This window comes from Gorilla gorilla, chromosome 5 (assembly GCF_029281585.2).
Source record: "Gorilla gorilla gorilla isolate KB3781 chromosome 5, NHGRI_mGorGor1-v2.1_pri, whole genome shotgun sequence".
Lineage (NCBI taxonomy): Eukaryota > Metazoa > Chordata > Mammalia > Primates > Hominidae > Gorilla > Gorilla gorilla.
The window spans coordinates 162283196-162306294 of NC_073229.2; the positions used below are offsets into that span (position 1 = coordinate 162283196).

The following is a 23099-nucleotide window of genomic DNA, read 5'->3' on the forward strand; positions in this document are numbered from 1 at the left end:
CCTAGCGAGATATATTTCCGTTCTCCCACCCAGCCTCTCTGCACCCATCCTCACAATGACGTACACCATAGTGGAAGTAACATATGACTTATGGTGGGAAAAAAAATAACAAATGATAAAATGGGAAGGGGGGCAAGGGGAAAATAGAGAGACTGCTACCCCACCACCTGAATGGAAGGGGACCCCAGCACAAGGAGGAGGCTTCAGCTACACTGCACACATGTCCCCCGGGTGTCTGAACCTGCCAGAAACCTCTTAGTCCATTTTCCTCTGGTTGATAGCACTGCAGAGAAATTGTTTAATGTGTGTCTAGGGTATTGTTCGTTGAGGAAAAGTTCAGGGAATAGACTATTAGAATTCATTAATCTCCACTCAAAAATTGGTTTTGGACACCTAAAATGAGCAAGGCCCTTAAAACTTCAAACAAAAAAACAAACAAACAACAAACAAAAACCACTTTTCATTATATCCCATGTTCTTATTACCCATTTTTTTTTAATTCCTTTCCCCAGATTTGAAAAATGGAAAAACTACAAACTGGAAACAAGTTTAGAATACCTGGTTTATTGGGAAAACTTCATAATGAAAACTACAATTGGCTTTTTCCACAACTTACAAAATAATAATCTGATATTTAAAATGAATTGGTTTTCATTATGTAAGTCGAAATTGTAAAATATCATAATGACCTATCCGGTGCATCATATATATGCTATTCAGAGAAACTCAAATCCCCGAATTCTCCTGTGGCATGTTTTATATCAGACATTTAAAATCTGTTTACCAAGAAAGACCAGGATTTTAACTATATGTAGGTTTCTGCTTACAGTTGCAAACTATCAGAAGCCTGTCTATATGATAGAGCCCAGATAAACCTGAGATTTAGAAAAGCAAGTCATTTATTCTCCTGAGGCTGTTTTAGTGGCACTTTTGTGACAGGAATGACCCTCCTAATGCTTTACTACACAACTTAACCAGATCTATCAGTCATGATAAATTAGACCCAGTCCATCTTTCCATCCAGTCTACTCTGGTTCTGAACATATAAACACAAAACACTACAGATTTATTAATATAGCATTTTCCCACACCCTAACCCTATAAAGAACTTTAAAAGAGAAAATTTCATCTAAATATTTCACACTTAAAGGAAAGCCTTACTAACTATGGCAACAGGTTTGGACCATGAAATAGTACTTTCCTAGATGACATATCGAGTCAACATGAAGCCTTAGCTAGAATGAATGATTCAGGATATTAATGAGAAATTCTCACAAATGATATGCATTTAGGAAATGATTTTGCTTTCCTTAAATAGTTCGAAGGCTTGAAAATAAACTTTTCTTTTTGCATTTCTTTTAGAATGTTTGGTCGTTAACAACTTTTAACATTATCTTCCTCTTCTCCTTAGCCCTTAACAGACCCAGTCCATTCTATTTGGAAATAACAAGAACTTGATCAGATTATTAAATCTTGGAAACCTCATTTTTACCTTATAAAGTGTTAAGTTTCACGTGCATATCCTCTTACAAATGTAGTATAAATGTTATGGATAGATATAAGGAAATATTGGCATAGTATAGGTAATTAGTGAAAAGACACAACTTCACAAAACATAATAAAAGATAAACATGAAACTATAACACTACTTAAAAAATATTTTCTCCCAAATTATTTTAGCATTTTTGACTAGTTTAATAATATGAACACTGCCAAAAAATGGGTTCAAAGTCTCCTGGAGAAACAGTTTCTTCTTCTGGAGTCCATCTCAGCAGCAGCGATTTTCTCCCACATTCATTCCCAAGTTAGGCAGATGTGTAGAAGTACCTGGGCTTGGCATTGCCCAGAAGGTCATCTTCGTAGTTGGGGAGGCAGCAGAAGAAGAAGGCACAGCCGATCAGGATAATCGTGGCTGCCCACCCAAAGCCGTAGGCCCAGTTATAGATGTAAGTGACAGCGGGGTTGGCATGAAGGGCGAAGGTCTGGGTGTACTTCACGGGGTAAATTACCAGGGAGATGATCTGGAACACAGCTAAAGGGAAGAAAAAAAATCCCAGGGTATGAATGCATACATGCATGAAGGAATAAATACACATTAGCGACAGATTAACTCCTTCCACCAAGTTTCTGCCTTGAAATAAGTATAAAATCTACCTGGAGGCAGGAGGAATCTGGTTAGGCAGAGGCCAAAAAAGATTCTTGACTACTGTGTGTAAGAGATGCCTGGCACTGAGCAGTATTACACACATATGCCAAATATGTGAAAAACACACAAAAAATCATTGGAGAGCCATTCTATATTACATAAGCATTATATATACTAAAGCAAAAAAGTGCAAAACTGTGGCATACAATAGAAAGCAGGACAGTAAAGAACAACCTATTTTTTTCATCTTTGTGTTTCCTATACCAAACACATATTCAATATGTGCAGTGTTAGCAAAAATTACATATATATATGTATATATACACACAGGCATGCACACATGACTCAATATTGTTATTCAGTAACACATCACTGGAATATTCATTCAATAAGTAAATGACTAAATGAAACAATGAACTAATATTGAGAATGATCAAGGGGAGAATCTGCAGAGAAGCCTGCAGAGGACGTGGGAATCTGAAGAGCAAACAGACGTGGAGGGAGGGCAGGGGGAAGGGCATGGGGAGGTGTGGTGGGGACAGAAAAAAACAAAAGCAGCAAATGATCACAGTGCTTAGGGAGGTGTGAGTGAGGATGTGGAAAGAAACACATGAAGATTTCTAAATTCTCTGGCATAATAGTCACATTATTACAATTATTAATCTTTGTAATAGTATTTAAGCAATTTCAAACAAAATGAACATTACTGAGTCTACTTTCGTGGTCTTTTTCAATGGACATGCATGATTTTATAAAGCTACAATGAGTATATACATGTGTGTTCTGCATCATTTTAACTTTATATGTACATTGCCATGTCAAAGGGTCTGATTTTAGCTCTTTCACCATAAGACACTACTCTCCACAAGGAGGGACCAAGTAGCTGTGCCCTCCAGGAAGGTATCAGGGAATCTGTAGTCCTCACCACCATTTTTTCTACCATCTTAATTCTTTTCTACAGCTCCACAGATGCACCTTGAAGTAGTTTTCTTTTTCTTCTTCATTTTTTTTTTCACTGCTAGAAAGGCTATAGATGCTTCTGTATCTTCATTTGTTGCTTCTAATTCTTAACTAAACTAAAACATTCCTCTTCTCTTGCAATTTACAAAGGACAATCTTAGGGCAAATCTTAAATATTTATCTACTTCTAGTATACTTTAAATAGCAAACTCTTACTATTTAAGTTTGTCATTTGCTACCACATACTGTGTAAGATACAAAAGCAATGCTTTTCTATGTTGACTTCTGATTTTCTTAGTAATAAATACTAAATATTGCTATTTATCGATTCTGGCTCATCATATATGAAGTCCTTATAATAGTTTGGATTAATTTCTGCCAAACTTAAATTGTATCAGTGTTCAATTTTTCTGATGTTTAATGTACGAATATATATAAAATTTAAAATAACAGTTTCTATGAAACATACCTTAAAAGTCAAATAGGCCTTATTCAACATTACTACTAAAAGTGTGTTGAGATTTCTAGGCTTTTTATTCTTCTAAATACATTTTCTGTTCTATTTTTCATACTCTTTAAAGGAAAGGATGAGTGTTAAATTACAAAATGAAAATACTAGGTTAAGCCGACTGTTAAGCTGTAAATCTGTTGAAGCTCACTGAACTAATTTTCTTTACAACAATAACTCTGCTACCCCGTCACTGTGGTTGGCCATTGCTAGATATTTTTGTTTTAATGCTACAAGAAAGCAATGGATAAAAGAGTTTTACTAGGATATTTTTTATTCTGGTAAAATATACATAACATTTATCATTTTCACTTTCAATCGTTCACTCTAAGTGTACAATTCAGTGGCATTAAATAAATTCACAATGTTGTATAACCATTACCACTATCTATACCCAAAACTTTTTCATCTGTACATAAACTCAGTATCTCTTAAAAAATAACTCCCCATTCTTCCCTCCCCCCAGCCCCTGGTAACTTTTATTCTACTCCCTGTCTCTGTAAATTTGCCTATTCCAGGTAGCTCATGTAAATGGAATAATATATTTGTCCTTCTGTGCCTGGCTTACTTCACTTAGCATAATGTTTTCAAGGTCCATCATGTTGTAGCATATATCAAAATTTCATTCCTTTTTATGGCTGAATAATATTCCGCTGTATGTATATACACATTTTGTTTGTCCATGCATCTGTTGATGGACACTTTGGTTGTTTCCACCTTCTGGCTGTTGTGAATAGTGTTGCTATGAACATGGGTTACAAGTATCTTCAGGTTCTTGTTTTTAATTCTTTTGGATATACGCTTAGGAGTGGAATGCTGGGTCATATAGTATTTACTAGGATTTTTCAACTAACATTAATGTCTTAGTGTGTTATTTATTATTTATTTATTTATTGAGATGGAGTCTTGCTCTGTCACCCAGGCTGGAGTACAGCAATGCATCTTGGCTCACTGCAACCTCCGCCTCCCAGGTTCAAGTGATTCTCCTGCCTCAGCCTCCCATGTAGCTGGGATTATAGGTGTGCACCATCAAGCCCAGCTAATTTTTGTATTTTTAGTAGAGATGGGGTTTCACCATGTTGGCCAGGCTGGTCTCGAACTCCTGACCTCAAGTGATCTGCCTGCCTCAGCTTCCCAAAGTGCTAGGATTATAGGCTTGAGCCACCACACCTGGCCTTAGTGTGTTATTTCTAATGGTGATTTAAACTGGCATCTATGGAGTTTTCTAAGACACATGAAAGGAAGACACATCAAATGTGTTTCTTTGCTAGAGTCTCATAAATGTGAACTACAAAAATAACCAAGTAGAAATGAAAGTGGGCATCAACCAGGTTCTTTATATCTTTTGTGATTCCAAGTCATTTCTGATTTTAAAATATTATTCAAAAAGCAAACTTTGAAAATATGAGGATCAGAAACTTTATTTTTAATCAACAGAAACTGTCAAATGTGCCGTGAAGAAGGCCAGGACTGTGCATGTACCAGCTGGTTCTTTGAGGCACTCCTCCTGCCTCGCCTGTGTTGCCCACAGCTCTGCGAACTTAACTCTTCTAAGCTCAAGGAACCGGCGCAAAGTGGCCTTCCTCCTGGCTCATGCATGATCATATAGACCCCTTAGAGTCATAGGGCTTCTGACCTGTTTCCAAGACCATCTGCTCACTTTGTATTTGTACCTCGGGTCTGTAGCTTGAATTTCTGCTTTGGTCCCATAAGCCTAAACTGGTAAGAAATGACCTGAGGCCTCGCTTTGCCGCTGTCAGCACCTTCTCTTTTTTCCCTGCTCAGAAAGTCCAGTTTTACTTCTGAATCTAACTCCGTGGCTAGGGTCCTGCCCCTTTGACAGATTTCCTTAGTGCCACAGACCTGACTAAAATTTCCAATAATTCTTCTCCTAAAATCCTAGTTCTTGTATTCCATCAATAAATATTCACACTGGGCCCTGCACACCTGAATAACTAAATTTCTTCACATCACCTGTGTCTGGCCCACTATCCCCCCACACAGGCACCATGCTGCAGATTCCAGTTCTGGCCCCTCCCAGGGCCTTCCATCCCACGGCAGAACACCATTTCAGGACCTACATCATAAGATCACAAGGCTCTTTCAACAAGGGAAATAGTTCAGGGGCATTCAGGTCCCCTCAGCAGGGGGCTCACAGCAGGCCAGGGCTGGGGACCACAATGGAGAGCACTGCTTTTCCAGGGCTGACATAGCCTAGTTTCTCGGGTAGAGGAGTCAGTGGATAGGGCCCCCTAAGAGAGATAGGGGCATGTAGAGTGACAACCCCTGTCACTCGGATGGGGAGTACAGAACACTGCGTGAGCCACAAGAGGGAAGGGAACCAGATCTTAAAACACATCTCTCCTCTGTTACTTCTGCCCTGGTGATACATTTTCTGAGAACAGATTAGAAACTGTAATAGTCATGGGTCTTCTTTGTGGAATTGACCATTACTAAGTCGATGCCCACTGAAGGCATAAATGAAGAATTGCTGACACACAGTCTTACCAGCCAAGGCAAGGAGACCTCCAATCACTCTCAGGAAGACAAGCATCTGGGGTCCACAGAGGGCGAAGAAGGAGAGGATGAAACAGATCACCAGGATGATGAAGCCACAGAAGAGCATGGCAGCCGCTGCTCTACCCCATGCTGCAAGAAAAAAAGAAACAGCAATTAACAAGACAGACATACCAAGTTTAAAAATTACTTATCACAGTATCAACATGGTTTTGGGCTTTTTTTCCCTACTAGTTACATTTGGATGGAGGGACAGTTTTTCTTTTGACAATACTTAAGCATCTCCACATTTTAAGGGAAGAACAGGCAATTCATATGTAGGACATTAATATACTGAGACTCAGAAATGCCTTTTCCCCCTCAGTTTTTGGCAAAAGTTTACATCTCTGAAATGAAAGTCAAACTTCATTAATCTGTTTCTCGTGTGATAAGTCTGCCACATAACGGGTATATTTATAAGGTTCACCCAAGTTCTGACACAACATGATCATAATAAACAACATTTTTGGTACTGAACAATCCAGATTATAAACTCTAGGAAATGTTTTTAAATACCTTTAAGGGATCTCTGTTTCATATTAATGTTTGGTTCCATGCAAAAATAATCATTGAAAAAATATATTTATGACTAGGCAGAGGTGTTAAATAAAACAATTTAAGTGTGGAGAAGTAGCTCTGATCTTATAACAAGCTTATAACTAGCTTATAACAAGATCTTATAACAAGCTTGGGAGCAAACCACTTTCCTAAATTTCTGCCTAAATTTTAATTTCTTAAGTATTCAAAATGTATTGCACAAGAGATTTTAATTATTTACCTTTGCCCTAAAAAAGAATCAGGATTTGATGGCAATCAAGTTCTAGGTTTGAAGACCTACATGGGCACCTTCAGCCCTGGGTCATTCTATTCTGCACTGAGGAAATACAGAGATCCATGCTATCCCCACGAATGATTTCAGTCAACAACACCTATTGTTCAACCCGCCCTCATTGCTAAAACCTCTTCACACACAACCTTTCCTCTAGCGGTAACACCTAATAACATTCAGGACATGCATGAGCTCACTGAATCCTCACAACAACTTTTTTTTCCCAGGTTACTTTTTATTTTTATATATATTTTTTAATTTCAGTAGTTTTGGGGTACAAGTGGTTTTTGGTTACATGGCTGAATTGTATGATGGTGAAGACTTTAGTGCACCCATTACCTGAGTAGTGTAAATCTCCTAATAACTTCTTAAGGTACACACTGCTATTGTTTCTATTTTAGAAATGAAGGATATACTTAGAGTTCAAATAAGCTGCCCATAGCCACACAGCTTTTAAATGGTTTAGACAGAGTTTGATTTCAGCCTGTTTGAATCCAAAACATGACTTTTTTAAAGATAGAATTTATACACTATAAAGTTCGCCCTTTTAAAGTGTATAATTCAGTGGTTTTTACTATATTCACAGCGTTGTACAACCATCTCCACTAACAATCCAGAATATTTTTATCGCCCCAGAAAGAAACCCCGTGCCCATTAGCAGTCACCCTCCTTCCCCTCTTCCTCCAGCTTCTGGCAACCACAAATCTACTTTCTGTCTCTATACATTTGCCGATTTTGGACCTTTCATATAAATGGAATATCATACACTATGTGGCCTTTTGTGACTGGCTTCTTTCATTGAGTATGGTATGATGCGGTTCGTCATGTTATAGCATCAATCAATACTTCATTCTTTTTTATGGCTGATTAATATTCTGTGGTATGGATAGACTTTAGTCTATCCGTTCATTTGTTCGTGGAAGATCGTGCACACTTAACCTATTAGCCTTCACTACATTTGAAAAGGAGAGTCATGAGTCACCTGTCCTCCATCTTGGCGTTACTCTTACTCTGTGACACAGCACAGCTGACAGTATTTGTCCTCACTTAATTCTAGGTTGTTTGACTGGTCAAGGTGAACCAAAGATGGGGCTGGCAGAAAGAGCAAGGGTGTTGGAGCTGCTGGACCTTGTTTGGACCCTGCCTCTGCCCCTGTTGGCCATACTCCAGTCTTTGCATCTGTTAGGCAAGGATAAAAACACCTATTCCAAGATGATGGAAGCACACTCCTGTAGTATCAGTGACTAACTCCCCAGCCCTCACTACTCAAAACGTTCCCCCTGTGTCCCTGTGACTTTTCTCTAGTACCTCATGTTTTTATTTGCTTCTACATTCGCAAGGTTCTGCACCATCCCTTAAAGATTGTTCCTCAATCATCTGATGCATTTTTCTCTTTTCATCTGTTAGAGACAAACCTGAGCTAAGGCTCCACATGCCCTTCTCCAACTCCCATGCACCTTCCAGGTCTTCCTCTAGATTCATGAGTGACTGGGGCACAATAGATTATTAAGGAGATAAAACATTTTTCTGTCCTAGAAACACTGTTTTCACACAAATTAGGTCAGGATGGGGCTGAGACTGTACCTGATTTGGCCTTGTTTTATATGGACAATTTTTATTACTTTCCTCCAAATCTTCTAGCTCTTCCTGTCAGACCACTGAGAGACTTGAGAGATAAGGTTAAAATGGGAATGTTTTATTTTAAAATAGAAAGGAATAAAGCCAAAATGTTAAACTTAGTAAGTCTCTTTTCTCACTTTTGCCTTGTTCTTCAAGTAAGATAACTTTTTAAGAGAGGAGGGACCATGCTTTGGAAAGAACATTAATTAATCAGACCTCTCAAAGTACAGCCCATAGACCACAAAGGCAAAATAAGCAGTAGTGCTCCTTAAAACGATACTGATTCCTGTGCCTCCCTCCAGACCTATGGAATCAGAGCTTGAGTGGTAGCACCCAAGAATCTGCATGTTATTAGTGTTTCTTATATCCATAAAGTTTGAGAACAACTTAGATGATTAAAGTCCTTATTAAAACAGATGCAGCACTACCAAAAAGGATCGTATAACTTTAAGTATGTGACCCATTGTCAATTACAGTCTCATTTCTTTAGTTTTTTTTAAATGGCCACTGGTAATTGTTAAGTTCAATTAAGTCCGATAGTTAAATCAAATAAGCAAAAACATTATTTTTTTAATTTTATGAGTTCACAAGTTTGAAACTGCAATGAAAGGAAACATATCTATACATGCATGTAAAAGAATGCAAACATAATTAAAATCATTCATTTCATAGCAGAATGTGAGTTTTCCATAAAAACAGGCAAAACCTCCTAACAAGGAATCTATTTCAATAACTAAACTTTTACAATCACAGATAAAGGTTTGAAAAATCTAGCCAAATAAATTATGTATGATATTTCTGTAAAGAGTAATATTAACAATTTTACTTACTTGAGGAAAATTAACATAAAAAGATTATTACTATTATACTTCCTCTAACATTATAGCTGAAGTATAATTTATGCTTAGTTTCAAGTGCTTGGAAGGAATTAAACCAAAGAAATGGTAAGCCAATTCACCTAACCTAAAGCCAAGACGTGAACATAAATATAGGAATATTTTAAGAACTTTTCCCATGCTATCTTAACACAACTCAGTTCATGTCTTGCTTATTTAAAGTGCTGAGTCTAAAGAAAATCAAAATGGAAAATTAAACCACATTTTGTCTTGAGAAAGACTGCCTTGGAAATAGAACGTGTAAAACCTGCTCCTTGCATCACGGAAACACCCACATTGAATCACTTAACTATCATTTAAGACAGAAAACTTGGCACAGTTCTAAAGATCCTGACTGATGAATAACAGACGTCTTCAAGTAAAGCAATCTGCCTTCTCATGTCGGTGACCATTTAGACCATACCAGGTCTCAGCAGGGTCCTCCCAGCCCACCGTTCTGTCTGAGAAGGAGCCTTTCAGATGTAGAGACTTAGGACATGGGTATTCTCGATGACCTACATTTTGAAAAGTTAATAACTTTATGCCCTAGGTAGCTGTGGTCTCACTCAGTTACCTAGAATGAGCCTACTTTCTACAAATTGACCAAACCCTTTAGGAGCTGTTTATATTTTTATATTATATGATGGTCTAAATTCTACCCTATTTCCCGACCCCACTGGAAAACATCAATTTTTAGAACTTGTCCTAAAGCTACATCTTTCATGATTCAATAGATGGTCCTCAGTTTTTCAAAGGCAGACTATCCATCTTTATCTAATACGAACACAAGTTTGTCTTTCATTACTATTTTATATACCAGATGTGTGTGTGTGTGTGTGTGTGTGTGTGTGTGTGTGTGTGTAAGTGTATGGGAGAGAGTAGAAAGGATTCTTATTGTCAACTCTCATTCTCTGGATTGAGACCACAAAAGTACTCCAGGTAAATAGATGCTGCGTTTCTGTGTAGGAAAGTTTTTGTTTGTTTGTTTTATTTTCTTAAGGGAAGAGCAATTTGGTGTCCTAACTTTATTTTCTAAGTACCATTTAGAAAAGTTCATGTAATCAAAGAGACCAGCAGCATTATAAATCCAATTTAGGTGATATTCATTAGATGAACAACAGCTTCTCAAAGTTTCCTAGCCCTCGCAAAGATTCAACATTAAATCAAGAACACAGAAACCATTTAACGATCACCGACAAAACTGAGTTTTTCCTAGGACGTGTTTTTAAGGTTTCTGTATGACAAAGCATACTATATTTTTTTCCAGAAATTACATACAAAAACGCAAAATGTTACAAGGCTAGTAAGATCAACTAATAAGAGCAAAAAAGTAAAAATAAATAAATACCTTAAATGTCAAGCTAGAAATAGGCCAGCCGCGGTGGCTCAAGCCTGTAAGCCCAGCACTTTAGGAGGCCGAGACAGGTCACGTGAGGTCGGGAGTTCGAGACCAGCCTGGCCAACATGGCGAAACCCCCATCTCTACTAAAAATACAAAAATTAACTGCGTGTGGTGGCACACGCCTGTAGTCCCAGCTATTCAGTAGGCTGAGGCATGAGAATCACTTGCACCTGGGAGGCAGAGGTTGCAGTGAGCCAAGATCGCGCCACTGCACTCTAGCCTGAGCAACAGAGGGAGACTCTGTCTCAGAAAAAACGTCAAGCTAGAAATGATAAACTGAAGCTTGAGAAAATAAAATAAACTTTTATTTTAAGACAAGAAGAACATCATTAATATTTTTTAAATTGTTGGTGATACTTTGGAGACGATCACTAAGTTTCCCCCCAAAGGTAGTCCTCCTCTTCATGAATCTGCTGCATTCTTTGGTAGTTTTAAACGACGCCCTTATGACACTAATGTGGCACCCAACCAGAGTCCAGTCCCTTTCCAGAATACAGGATTCATCTGTCAATAATACCAAAGATTCTGTATCATCCAAGATTTTGTCAGATTCTTCATATTGTTTCTATAAGGCTCTTTAAGCCAAACACAGGCAGAACTGAAAACTGGATAAAACCACAGTTCAAAAAATTAAAAAGATCCTGCCTACAACTAAATGTAAGCATGGGAGAATGATATATTCAAAAATATAGTTTTGCATAGTCAATGAGGAGGTAATCTGCAGTGATTTGGCCAGTGCTTCTGAAACTTAAAAGTGCTTACCTCCTCCGGGAAGTAGTTAAAACGCCGATTCCGATTCTTAGGCCAGCATGAGACACTGGACGTCCAACAACCACCCAGATAATTCTGCTGTCCTGGTTTGCGACACTTAGAGCAGCAAAAATCTGGAGGACAACTCACAGCAGTCCCCCCAAAAAAATACATAAAAAGACACCATTCTGCAGAAGTTCAGGAAGGCAGTTAAATGGCTCAACAGAGAGATGGCAGGGAGAATACATGGGAGAGCATTCCACAGATGGTGTGAGATTCTTTACATGCTCTGCATGGTCTCATGAAACTGACTACTCCATTGCTCTCTGTTACTTTAACCCTTAATAACCTTCTTTTAGACAATTTATCTAATCAACGAGGGGAGAAGTCATTCTATACAGGACAGGGTGAAAACAGGAAAAGTCAATCTAAAGACAAGATAACTAGCAGTGAATTTGGGATCTACCCTCAAATATTTGAACATCTGTCAATGAAAGAAAGCTGGAAAGTAGGAATTACACAGCTCTGTCAGTTTAAGAGAAGGACTTGGAAACAAACTGTATCATCCAGGGAACAGAATTAAGTTGTTGAATAAGGGACGAAGCTTAGTCAGGGGTGCTATGGATGGGTGCAGGCTTTGGTGAAAGCTTGAATCTGGTGTACTTTAATTCCCTTCTAATTATAACATCCCAGTAGTCTGCGTCCCTTTACAGGACAAACACAAGTTAGGGGACACTGAGAAAGGAACTGAGGCTCTCTGGGGTGGCTACTGCTGAGTGAGGCACATGTGGAATGAATGGCCTGGACTAGATTACTGGGTCCTAAACGTTCTAGATGTTATAAACTATATGTACTTTTAAAAATTATTAAATCAATAGAGTGGCCAACTTTTTATTTTTTGCTGTGTAAGAACTTGAATGCATACATGCTCGTGCAAAGAGTAATCTGTCTGTGGCCAGGCGCGGTGGCTCACGCCTGTAATCTCAGCACTTTGGGAGGCCAAGGTGGGCGGATTACGAGGTCAGGAGATCCAGACCATCCTGGTTAACATGGTGAAACCTCGTCTCTACTAAAAATACAAAAAATTAGCCGGGCGTGGTGGCGGGCGCCTGTAGTCCCAGCTACTCGGGAGGCTGAGGCAGGAGAATGGCGTGAACCCGGGAGGCGGAGCTTGCAGTGAGCAGAGATTGTGCCACTGCACCCCAGCCTGAGCGACAGAGCGAGACTCCGTCTCAAAAAAAAAAAAAGAGTAATCTGTCTGCTAATGCCTAATTTCATAAATTAGGAACAGTTTTGTATTGTTTTTGGAGACAGAGTCTCGCTCTGTCACCCAGGCTGGAGTGTAGCGGCCCAATCTTGGCTCACTGCAACCTCCGCCTCCTGGGTTCAAGCAATTCTCCTGCCTCAGCCTCCCGAGTAGCTGGGATTACAGGTGCCTGTCACCATGCCGGGCTAATTTTTTTGTATTTTTAGTAGAGACGGGGTTTTACCATGTTGGCCAGGCTGGTTTCACGGGGTTTTACCATGTTGGCCAGGCTGGTTTCAAACTCCTGACCTCAAGTGATCTGCCCGCCTCGGCCTCCCTAAGTGCTACGATTATAGGCGTGAGCCACCACACCCGGCCAGGAACAGTTTAATACCTTTCCCTACCCCACTCCCCACTGAAAAAACCACAAGGGCATAATCTCAACATGAAGTCCTTTCAATCAGTGGTCCCCAACATTTTTGGCACCAGGGACCAGTTTCAAGGAAGAAAATTGTCCTTGGTTTTGGGATGATTCAAGTGCATTACCTTTATTACACACTTTATTTCTAGTATTATTACACTGTATAATATATAATGAAATAATTACACAACTCACCATAATGTAGAATCAGTGGGAGTAACGGTCTGTGGCCTCAGGGTTGGGGACCCCTGCTTTAAGAGGAATTTAGACTAATGTAAACTATTAACTTGTACTTACTTTTCTTATTTCTTGTATATTGGAGAGCCACAGGGCTAACTTACCTAAAACTATTTCATGTAATACTGATTCTTTGACTTGGCCAAAAGCGATTTCATGTTAAAAACAAACAAAATATTGATGCATTTACAGTATGCAAAGGGTGTCTTTGGTTAAAAAACAACAACAAAAAACCGGAGGCTTTGTACTTCCCAGTTTGGATTCAAGGCAAATGCTCGTCAGTCCTCACTGACTGCCTGTTTCACTCTGGTGCACAAACTTATCGCCATTATTCTCCACTTGAACAAGCTGGAGCTTGCCTGTGATTTGAAATCTACACAGCTGAGGCTGAAAATCTCCTCCTGATGTATTCTTTCTTAAAAACTAGAAAAGAAGGTGCCAGCGGTGCAAAACTCTAGTATGAGTGAACATGCATTTAAATTTCACATTTATAGGTGAAATTTGAATGATTTCAATCATTAATCTATAGATTTTCTTTTCCTGTTTTGACAAATATAAACCATGGTTTTTAAAAAATTCAAATAAGAATGTTTTTAGCTGGGTGTTAATTTAGCTGGTCAAAGAAAATATTCAGCGAATAATTTGGCTCCTTCACAAGGAAAAATGAGGTGATTTGGTCATCTGAAAGTCTTAAACTGTCAGTAACAGTGAAAAATATAATATTCTGCTTTTTATATAGTTCTAAGGAATTATTTATCTTTATAAAAACATCCATATTCATTAGGATTATTGTCAATACTTGCCAGGAATAACCTGTGTCTTTACTACCAAAATGAACATATTGTTATGATTATCAACTAATAAGAGAGGTGTTGAAACACTTCGTAATAACAAGATTTTCTTAATAGTTACAATGGTAAATCAAAATATTTATTGCCTAGTACATATCAAGAAGTTTTTCAAAGTGGATGTACACACTCAATTCTCTATACGGAGATCTCATTTTAATCAGAGCCATCAACCTTATTCCTTGTTGCACAAGATACTGTGTGTTTGTGCATATGTGGGGGTGTGTGTAAACTGCTTACTTCATTTTAGATAAAGTACAAGCTCATGTAAATATATGGTTTTCAGTAAGGCCTTACTAAGGCTATCTGAAAATCTAGAGTTCATAGATGCCTAGATAATCGCCTTACAGTGTCGTTATACACAGCTTCTACAATTGTGAGGCAAAACTAGCCAATGTGCATGCAGGCGATGAGACAGACGTATAATAAGCACTTAAACTCATCTTTGGCTACAACGGCCAGAGGTAGCTCCATATCTGCTGTCTTCTTCCCACAGCCACTTCATGACAGCGGATCCCAGATTCATGATTTGATTCTAGATCTTGAGCAAGAGCCGTGTGTAATGCATTACTCGCACTTAATTACCTTTGCAAAGGTAGCAGGAATAACTAAACTGAGTTGTTAAAGCTATTACCATTTACGAAAATCAGTCATGCTACATTATAAACAGATTTTTCGAGATCCACTTAGAAAATCGAGCTTTTCCAAGGACCAATTTCTATGTCAAACTGAATTATAAACTATACACTGGTTAGTGTTTTCTTTACAATGAAAAAAATTAACATTTAGACTTCTAATTAAAAATTCAACCAAACTAAGAAAAAAAACCTGCTTATTGCCTTCCATATACAAAGCACTGTATCAGTCTAAGGTGGAACAGCCACACCCTAAAAAGGTGAGCTCATCCTGCAAGTCAAGAAAAATAAAAATGGCATTGTGCATGTTTCACAAGAGGGCTGTGGTCACAGCCAGAGCCCTGCAGGTCAAATCATGTCCCGTCAGTAGCACTGATCATAGTTCTGCCAATATCCCCGCCACCAGTCAAAGGCACACTAGTCTTACTTTATATGTGGAGGATTACTGTGTATACTTTGGGTCTGCATTAGTCTTTGGAGTAGGGTATAATTATCAAAGTATGTTTAAAAACACACACGCAGATCTGTTAGGTCCTCTAGAAGAGACTGAGTTCAGATGCATTTTAACTAGAAGATAGAGGTACGTTATTTCAAAAAACAATTAATTCGCTTTAAAAACCTAAAAGACTGGAGATGATACAAACCTGAGCTGGCACAGGATTGTATGGGTTTTCAGAGAAGAAAACACACAAACTGTAAGGAAAGCTGGAATTTCTGCAGTGTTTACATTTTATTACCTGGCTAATGGGGACCATGCTTCCTTTTGTGGGGAAGTTCATCATGAGGACGTCCAAAGGATTACACAAAAGAAAGGGCACCAAGTTGCTGATATAGTCCCCCAGAAACACAAATAAACAGGATTGGGTTGGAAGCCCTGGGCCACTTCAAAGAAAGAATCAAGTCAATGGTAACAGTAAGAAATGAAAACAGGCAGGGTAGCTTGCTTTCTGTGTTTAAAACTATTAAACCCGGTAGGTAAAGCCCATTTGGCTTTAAGGTTTTATTAGGCTCTCACAGACCCCATCTCCACCCCCACACACATTGCTAATCACAGTAGACCCCAGCTGTGATTCCCATCCACCCCTAGGCAAGGAGAGGGGGCTTCCCACTGTGAAAGAAAATGCCTTCTCAGACAGGAACTATGCTCCAGTCCTGACTTTCAGCAAGGCAAGCAGGGAGCTTCCTCCATGCTGGGAAAATGGCACACAGTACTTCACCTGCCAGGTACATTGAATTTGTCAACTCTGCTTCACGTCGCGAGTGTAGGGAATGTGTTTGCTTTTTAGATTTCAAATCGGATTAAAATAATTAAGTTTTCTAAACAACAATGCCATGCTTAAACCAAAGGACACGCCCTAGAACAAGAGCTAACAAGAACTAGCCTGACCGGTAAAGTAGACTGAAATATCTATTGAAAACGTTAACTGCTAAAACTGCCTGAAAGGGCTTTTTTAAATGAGAAAGTTTTTTCAGCTATATCAAGTTGAACGAATCCACTGATATTAGGGAAGGCACGTTATTTCAATATTTATATTTTAATCATAAGAAGAAACAAGAAAAGGAAGAGAAATGGGAAGAAATTTCAGGTCTCCAAGAAACTTTGTTCATTATATTTACTCATCTAAACTTGCAATGCTTGAAATAATCTTTCGCACGTAACCGACAAAACCCAGGAAAAAAACGATACAGTTTGAACTACGGCCTTTTTTTCTTTTTTTTTTTTTTTTCTGTTTCTGAGCTTGGTGTTGGCCACCCAAAGCTACTGCTGCTGCAGTTGGTTCAGGTCGGATGCATGAGCCCGAGCTCGTCCTAAACAGGCATTCTGAAAAGCACTGGCTCCCCCGACCCTGTGAGGGCCCACCACGCGCGGCGGCTTTTGCAGGCCGCGGCCCCGAGGGCTTCCTGGAGGCGGCGGCGGCGGCGGCGGGCGGGCACTTACCGTACTCCATGAGGCTCTGGCAGCCCTCCTCGTAGGACCCGCTGCCGCCGCCCTCTTGGGAGCATTTCCACCACAGCGAGGACGTCTGGACGTGGTCGCTAGATTGCAACCAGCCGCGGCCGGCCAGCGCGATGATGTCGAAGGCGATGGCGCTGAGTAGGAGCAGGGGCAGGATCCAGCGGCAGCGCTCGCAGGCCAGGCCGCAGCGGATCATGTTGACGGGCGGCGCGGGGCCGAGCGGAGCGGAGCGGGTCGGAGGAGCGCGCGGGACGGGCGACAGCAGAGAGTGGTCTGCAAGCGCGGGCGCCGCCACAAAAGCGAAGAGGCCGCGGGGAGGCGGCTCCCGAGGACGCCGCTCCGGGCGGCCCCACCTAGATTCCGGTGACTCAGAGCGCGCCCGCCCCGACCTGCCCGGCCGGGCCGGGGCGGGCGTGGCCGCTGGTAAACAGGCGGGGCTCGGGTGACACCGGGCGGCGGCGGAAGGCGGCCCGAGGGTCCCGCGCGTCCCATAAGCCTCCAGTCCCGCTCACCTGGTCCTCTCCAGGCGCGTGTTTTGTCTTCCTGGCGCACCAGCATATACACTTGTTTATCTGCACAGCGCCAGCCTAATATCTGACCCCTGATGTCGCATCGTGGGGCGGTGGTCAGCAGTGCCATATCTGAGTTTTCAGCAGTGTGAGATGGGTGTTCTAATTGCACCTGTGGATAAAGGCTGCACTCCTTTGGACGCGTGCACCCAAACCCAGAAGCCCGTCCCTGACCCCTGCTGACACAGGTGATCCCTTCCTCCTAGGCTTCGCCTTTGCACCTTGGACCGTGGCTCCCCGGGTACTCTTATCTCTTTGCATGCTGTTCTTTCCTGCTGGGTTGCCAGCTTTTGGAAAGCGGAGGAGATGCTGAATTTATCTGTGTATCCTTAGTGTCCGGCACCGTGTTTGGATCTCAAGGGGGAGCTCAGTGAATTTGATGAATGAACATGTAATTTAACAAATGCTCGCTTCCTTTCGGAAAGGCTTCATCTGGGTTCCCCAGATAATTTCATGTCGCCTCTGCTGCAGTCCACTTCCTATCACGAATCTCTACCTATTTAAACTGCACTCTCTCTACTCTTCATTTACTATTTTGAGGTTTTTCCAAATAAAAATCATAAGTCAGCATGCAACCTGCATTTAGGATCCCCCCTTCGGTGTCCTGGGCTAGCTCCCGTCACAGTCCTGACTCCTAAGGTGTGACAGGAAGGGTGGGGTGGCAGCCAGGTGTGCCGCTGAGGACAAAGGAGTTCTCAGTGTCAGGCACCTCGGTGGCCTTGGGAAAATCACTGAAACATCGTATGGGGGTCATGTCTTAACCCTGTACCTCCAAAGATTTCTTCTGAATCCCCTATGTTTTCTGTTAATTTAATATAAAAGTGGGAACTACTTAAAAATATTTTAAATTGTATTCCAATTTGATATTCTCAATAGAAACAGAATACTCTTTTGACTTATGCCATTTTCTGGCAATTCTTGAGGACAAATAAAAGCTTGGAGAAAGTATCTGAAAATACATGAAATAATTTCCCTAGCCTTCATTTTACATAATTCAAGTTTTACATAAACCACGTCATATATTTTTATTACAGGAAAATATGTTCACTTTCAAAGAACACAAGAGGGTGTTCTGCCAAAAGTTAACTTTGTATCGTGGAAGCTGTGTGAAGAAAATGGTGATATTTATGTTCTCAGCGTTTTCAAAAGTAATGAAGATATTTGTTTAATTAGCTATGTATAATACATTTGTGAGAAAAAAATTTTCTTATAAGTCAAATACTGACCAGAAGCAAAGTGGCTTCAGACAAAATGAGAGTTTTGCAGGCATCTTAATATCTCTGAATAATTTTGGACTTGATATATATAATTTATTTTTGTTATTCAATGAAACCATTTCCGATGGGCTTGAGGAAAAGAGCTCATTAATGCTGAGGTGAACACAAAGAGATTAGCTCTTCACAATTTCTGGAAGAGACCACATTGACCCTGGTGGGTTTCCAACAATAATATACCCAACATGTGGTACAGACTCTGGAACCGGATGGTTCAGGTTTACATGCTTTCTCATATTCGCTGTGTGACACTGGGCAGGTTAGTTCAGTTTTTTGTGCCTCCATTTCCTCATCTGTAAGACAGACAGTGCTAACCTCAGTGTTTTAATGATTGTTAAAAGAGCAAATCCATCTAAAGTGCTCAAGATAGTTCCTGCATATAGTTAAGGGTTGATGATGATGATGATGATTTTTCATATAGGTTTTCCACTTTTGAACATTGAAAGAGGGGAATGTCCATGTTTCTAAAGGGCAAATTCTATAGGTGAATACCAACTGTAAGTGACTAAGTTATTTTAGACAATGCAACCATTCATCCTAGCCATATTCATAAAATGATGGCTCATAGAGAACAGTAGGCAGTTGGATAGTTCCCCCTGCTGGACAATGTAGGGATTGCGCCTGAGCACTGAGCCCTTGGCAAAAATGTAAATTGTACCTACAGAAAGTTTTTTTTAAATTGAGGCTTGACTGACATACAAAAAAGTGTATATATTTAATATATACAACTTGACGAATTTGAAGATAAGTACATACCCATGAAACTATCATCATAAAGAAAAAGGTTTTATTTTTCTAATTTGGGGTTATGGTTATAAAACCAATGACTGTTACCAACAAAAATATATAAATAAATAATTTTAAAAATAAAAATTGGTAGAAAGTAATAGTAATAATAATAATAGCAGCTAACAAACATCTGCTGGAGTTTACTATGTCCCAGTGGGTGTTTCACATCTACCTTATGAGGTATGTACCAGCATCTCCTTCATTTACACGAGGGACTGAGGCACAACGAAGTTAAGTAACTTGCCCAAGACCATGCAGTCACGGAGTGGCAAAGCCAGGCTTCAACCTAGGCAGCCTGACAGCAGAGATAGTGCTATTCATCACAGTAAGCACTCGTAAGAGTTTATGGATGTATCCAAGTGTCTCCTTCTTTCTTCCCTTCTTTGGTCCTTGTAAACACCCAAACTACTCCTAGTTATCTCCCAAGCTGCAGTGACATGATCCCCCTGCCACCGTTCTGGGCATCTCTGTAGGACCATTGGGCCTTTGACATGGTTCTCTTGTGGCTGTCCAGTTGAGTCCATGGATGAAGTACCCTCCAGTCGATATGAAGTGATTGAGTTTCCTCTGGATGTGGCAAATGCTCCCACTGTCAACCATTTGGCAAAGATGCAGGGCCTTATTTTTCACATTGAACATTGATGAGATCACGTGATAGGTGTGGACCATTGAGAGTCCTTAATAATCGCATAGCCTGAGTTAGAACCAATAGCCATGATCCAGAAAACCAAGAATATCCTATGTAAATTAACAGTGACTGTGAATACACAGTAAACGTCAACCCAGGATTCTTCGACCTCACCCACCCAGTCCTGCTCCTCTGACCTGATGAACACCTACTGACCCCTTGACCTCAGCAAAACATCACTTCCACAGAAAGCCCCCAACTAGATTAAGTTCCCGTTACACATCCTCAAAGCCCTGTATGTCCTTCCTTCAAAACTTTTCTCACAATTTTAATTATGTATTTACTCTGAATAATTTTTATCCACTCCCACTGCAATGTAAATTAGATGTTGACAAAAGTGTCACATGTTACCTCTCACCACTGTGTGCACAGTACCCAGTGCCTGGAACATGATAAAATTCCAAGAAACACTTGTCAAATGAACATGAGAATCTCTCTAGTCTCAAAATAACTCAGAGGGTCTCTAAGCACTCTTCCTTTTAGAGGGTCTTATTGTTAAAACTGTCATCCTTATTCTATCTCAGCATAATATCCTATGTTTTTTTCCCCTTGAAATCATTGACAGATAATAAGTCTTCTAACATTAAGCGGAGATCACCTTTCTTTCATTCCTCCATCACTCATCTCTGGCATTTCTTCTCTTTGGCTGGCTGAACATCTCGTGTTATTTTAACTTTTTCAGTTTCTTTGTCAATGTCTTGGCTCTTCTCTGAACAACTCCTAGATTTTAATTTCTCTCATAATATGTGGTGCCCAGAATTAAACCTAGCACTCAGGGTGTGATTTCAGCAGTGGTGAAGAGAGAGAGCTTTTGTCTCCCTCAGAGCAGATATGACACCTCTAGTAATAGAATCCAGGTATGCATGTTTTTTTGTTGGTCTACACAGATATCCATCATAGTAAACTTGTGCTGAACTAAAACCTCACAGATGTGATTACTTGTGCAGTTCGTATTGTAGATTAGTGCTTTTCTTATGATACAATTGTTTTTATCCCTGTCATATGTCATCCCTAGAATGACCATGATGCTGTCCTGCCAGCATCTCCATCAATCTTTGTTCCTTTAGGACATTTGCTCCTTATTGCTGCTGCTTGTTTTGTGGACATGTCTTCCATATATACTCATACAAGTCACTGATGCCATTGTATTGTAAAAAGGACCAAGATTCATAGTTCATTATTTGACACTTCATTGCACATAGACAACTCTCACTGTTGGACAACACTCCTATTTGGGGACATAAAGTAAACACCTGTGAAGCCAGAGTGAGCCACAGAAGGCAGTAGAAGGCTTCTCTGAGGAGGTGGGACTTTAGTTTTGCACAAGACAGAAAGGAGGAGGACGACTTTCCAGATTAAGTGGCCACCTTGGGTGAAGGCATGGGTTTGGGAATGGCTGTAAGTATTTTTAAGGTGTTCTATTTTTCTTTTCAGATACTGACTTTACCAGTGAACATAACCAGCCTATAATTTAGCATTCTAAATTATGGAGACTTTTAGAAATGCAAATCTAAGGAGGGTAATACCTTTAGCCAGATTTCAAACTGCTGGCAAATCAATTCAGTGTTCTGTAACGCAATATATATCATGTTTTTTTTCCATCATATATCAATTCAGTGATAACTTTCAATGCAAAAATATTATTGGAATACCAAATAAAAGCATTGCATTTTTTATGGCAGAGCCAGTTATTTTATACAAATTAATATGACTTTTGAAGTTACACAGTTTCCTTCTTTTAGAGTAAGTTAGATCCTACAAACTGCTGGAGTTCCTTGCTTCAGGACAATTGTGTGTGTGTTAAAGGCAGCTCTACTTTATTCTGGGGTTCCTCTAAAGCAAGATAAAGACCCCTGGATAAAAGACTTAAAATTCTGCCTTGAGGAAATTCAACATGCTAATACCAGTTTCAGGTCAAAATCATTTTTCAAATATTATGTCTTTCCATAAATAATGGAACTGTGTCAGCTGAACGTGATGGCTTGTGCCTGTAGTCCCAGTACTTTGGGAGGCATAGGCAGGCAGATTGCTTGAGCCCAGAAGTTTGAAACCAGCCTGGGCAACATGGCAAAACCCCATCTCTATAAAAAATACAAAAACTAGCCAGGCAGGGTGTTATACACTACTTGGGAGGCTGAGGTGGGAGGGCCGCTTGACCCCCAGAGGTTAAGGCAGCAGTGAGCCGAGAATTTCACCACTATACTCCAGTCTGGGCAACAGAGTGAGACCCTGTCTCAAAAAAAAGAAAAAAAGAAAAAAGAACTGTAAATGTAAGCATTAATTCTGTACAAACTGTCCTAGTAAACAAAGCAGTAGCATTCTTTCCTAACAAGACTGCTTGAACACAAAACTTACAGGCATTTTGGTTTAGTTGTGTTTCTAAAACAGCTAAAGACACTCTGCAGGAAAACACTTAAAGGCTGATCATTTAAAGGGTCAATGATTCAAACAGCTGATTTCAAAATAAAGGGTCATAGTATTGTCCCAAGAGATTCATTTCTCCATCTACTGCTGTGAGAGTTGGTTCTATAAGAAGGACTAGGCCCTAGTTGGAGCCACTCCACTGTCTCTCTTTCAACCTCCCCTCCACACGGGTGTGCATGTGCACGAATGTGTGTACACACGCACCCCTGCATATACACACACAGCGTAACTGACTTCATTTGGTGTCTGTCATTAAGAAGACACGGTTTCCCTCCTAGCAGTGCACGATGCAGAACAAGCCGTGATCAGAACATCAGGCAACCTGAGTTCTAGTTCCCCCTGACCCTGTGTCTCCCTGCTTGATC

The 23099-nt window shown here is 40.1% G+C and overlaps 1 protein-coding gene across 1 annotated transcript; it reads right to left on the minus strand.

Annotated features, from left to right (window-relative positions):
* Nucleotides 1-548: 548 nt before the first annotated feature.
* PERP (p53 apoptosis effector related to PMP22) lies at nt 549-17559 on the minus strand. Its single transcript, XM_004044747.3, has 3 exons — nt 16973-17559; nt 6123-6263; nt 549-2032 (listed from the first exon to the last, which is right to left on the minus strand). Exons 1-3 carry the CDS (start codon nt 17184-17186, stop codon nt 1806-1808), a joined length of 582 nt encoding a protein of 193 aa, XP_004044795.2. The 5' UTR covers nt 17187-17559; the 3' UTR covers nt 549-1805.
* Between the last annotated feature and the right edge of the window lie 5540 nt (nt 17560-23099).

Excerpts from the sequence above, each read along its gene's own strand:
- PERP (XM_004044747.3), bottom strand. The coding sequence starts at position 17,186 with ATGATCCGCTGCGGCCTGGCCTGCGAGCGCTGCCGCTGGATCCTGCCC. Across the intron at positions 6,264-16,972 it reads CCAGAGCCTCATGGAGTACG|CATGGGGTAGAGCAGCGGCT; the intron begins GTAAGTGCCCGC and ends TTTTTCTTGCAG. Across the intron at positions 2,033-6,122 it reads AGGTCTCCTTGCCTTGGCTG|CTGTGTTCCAGATCATCTCC; the intron begins GTAAGACTGTGT and ends TCTTCCCTTTAG.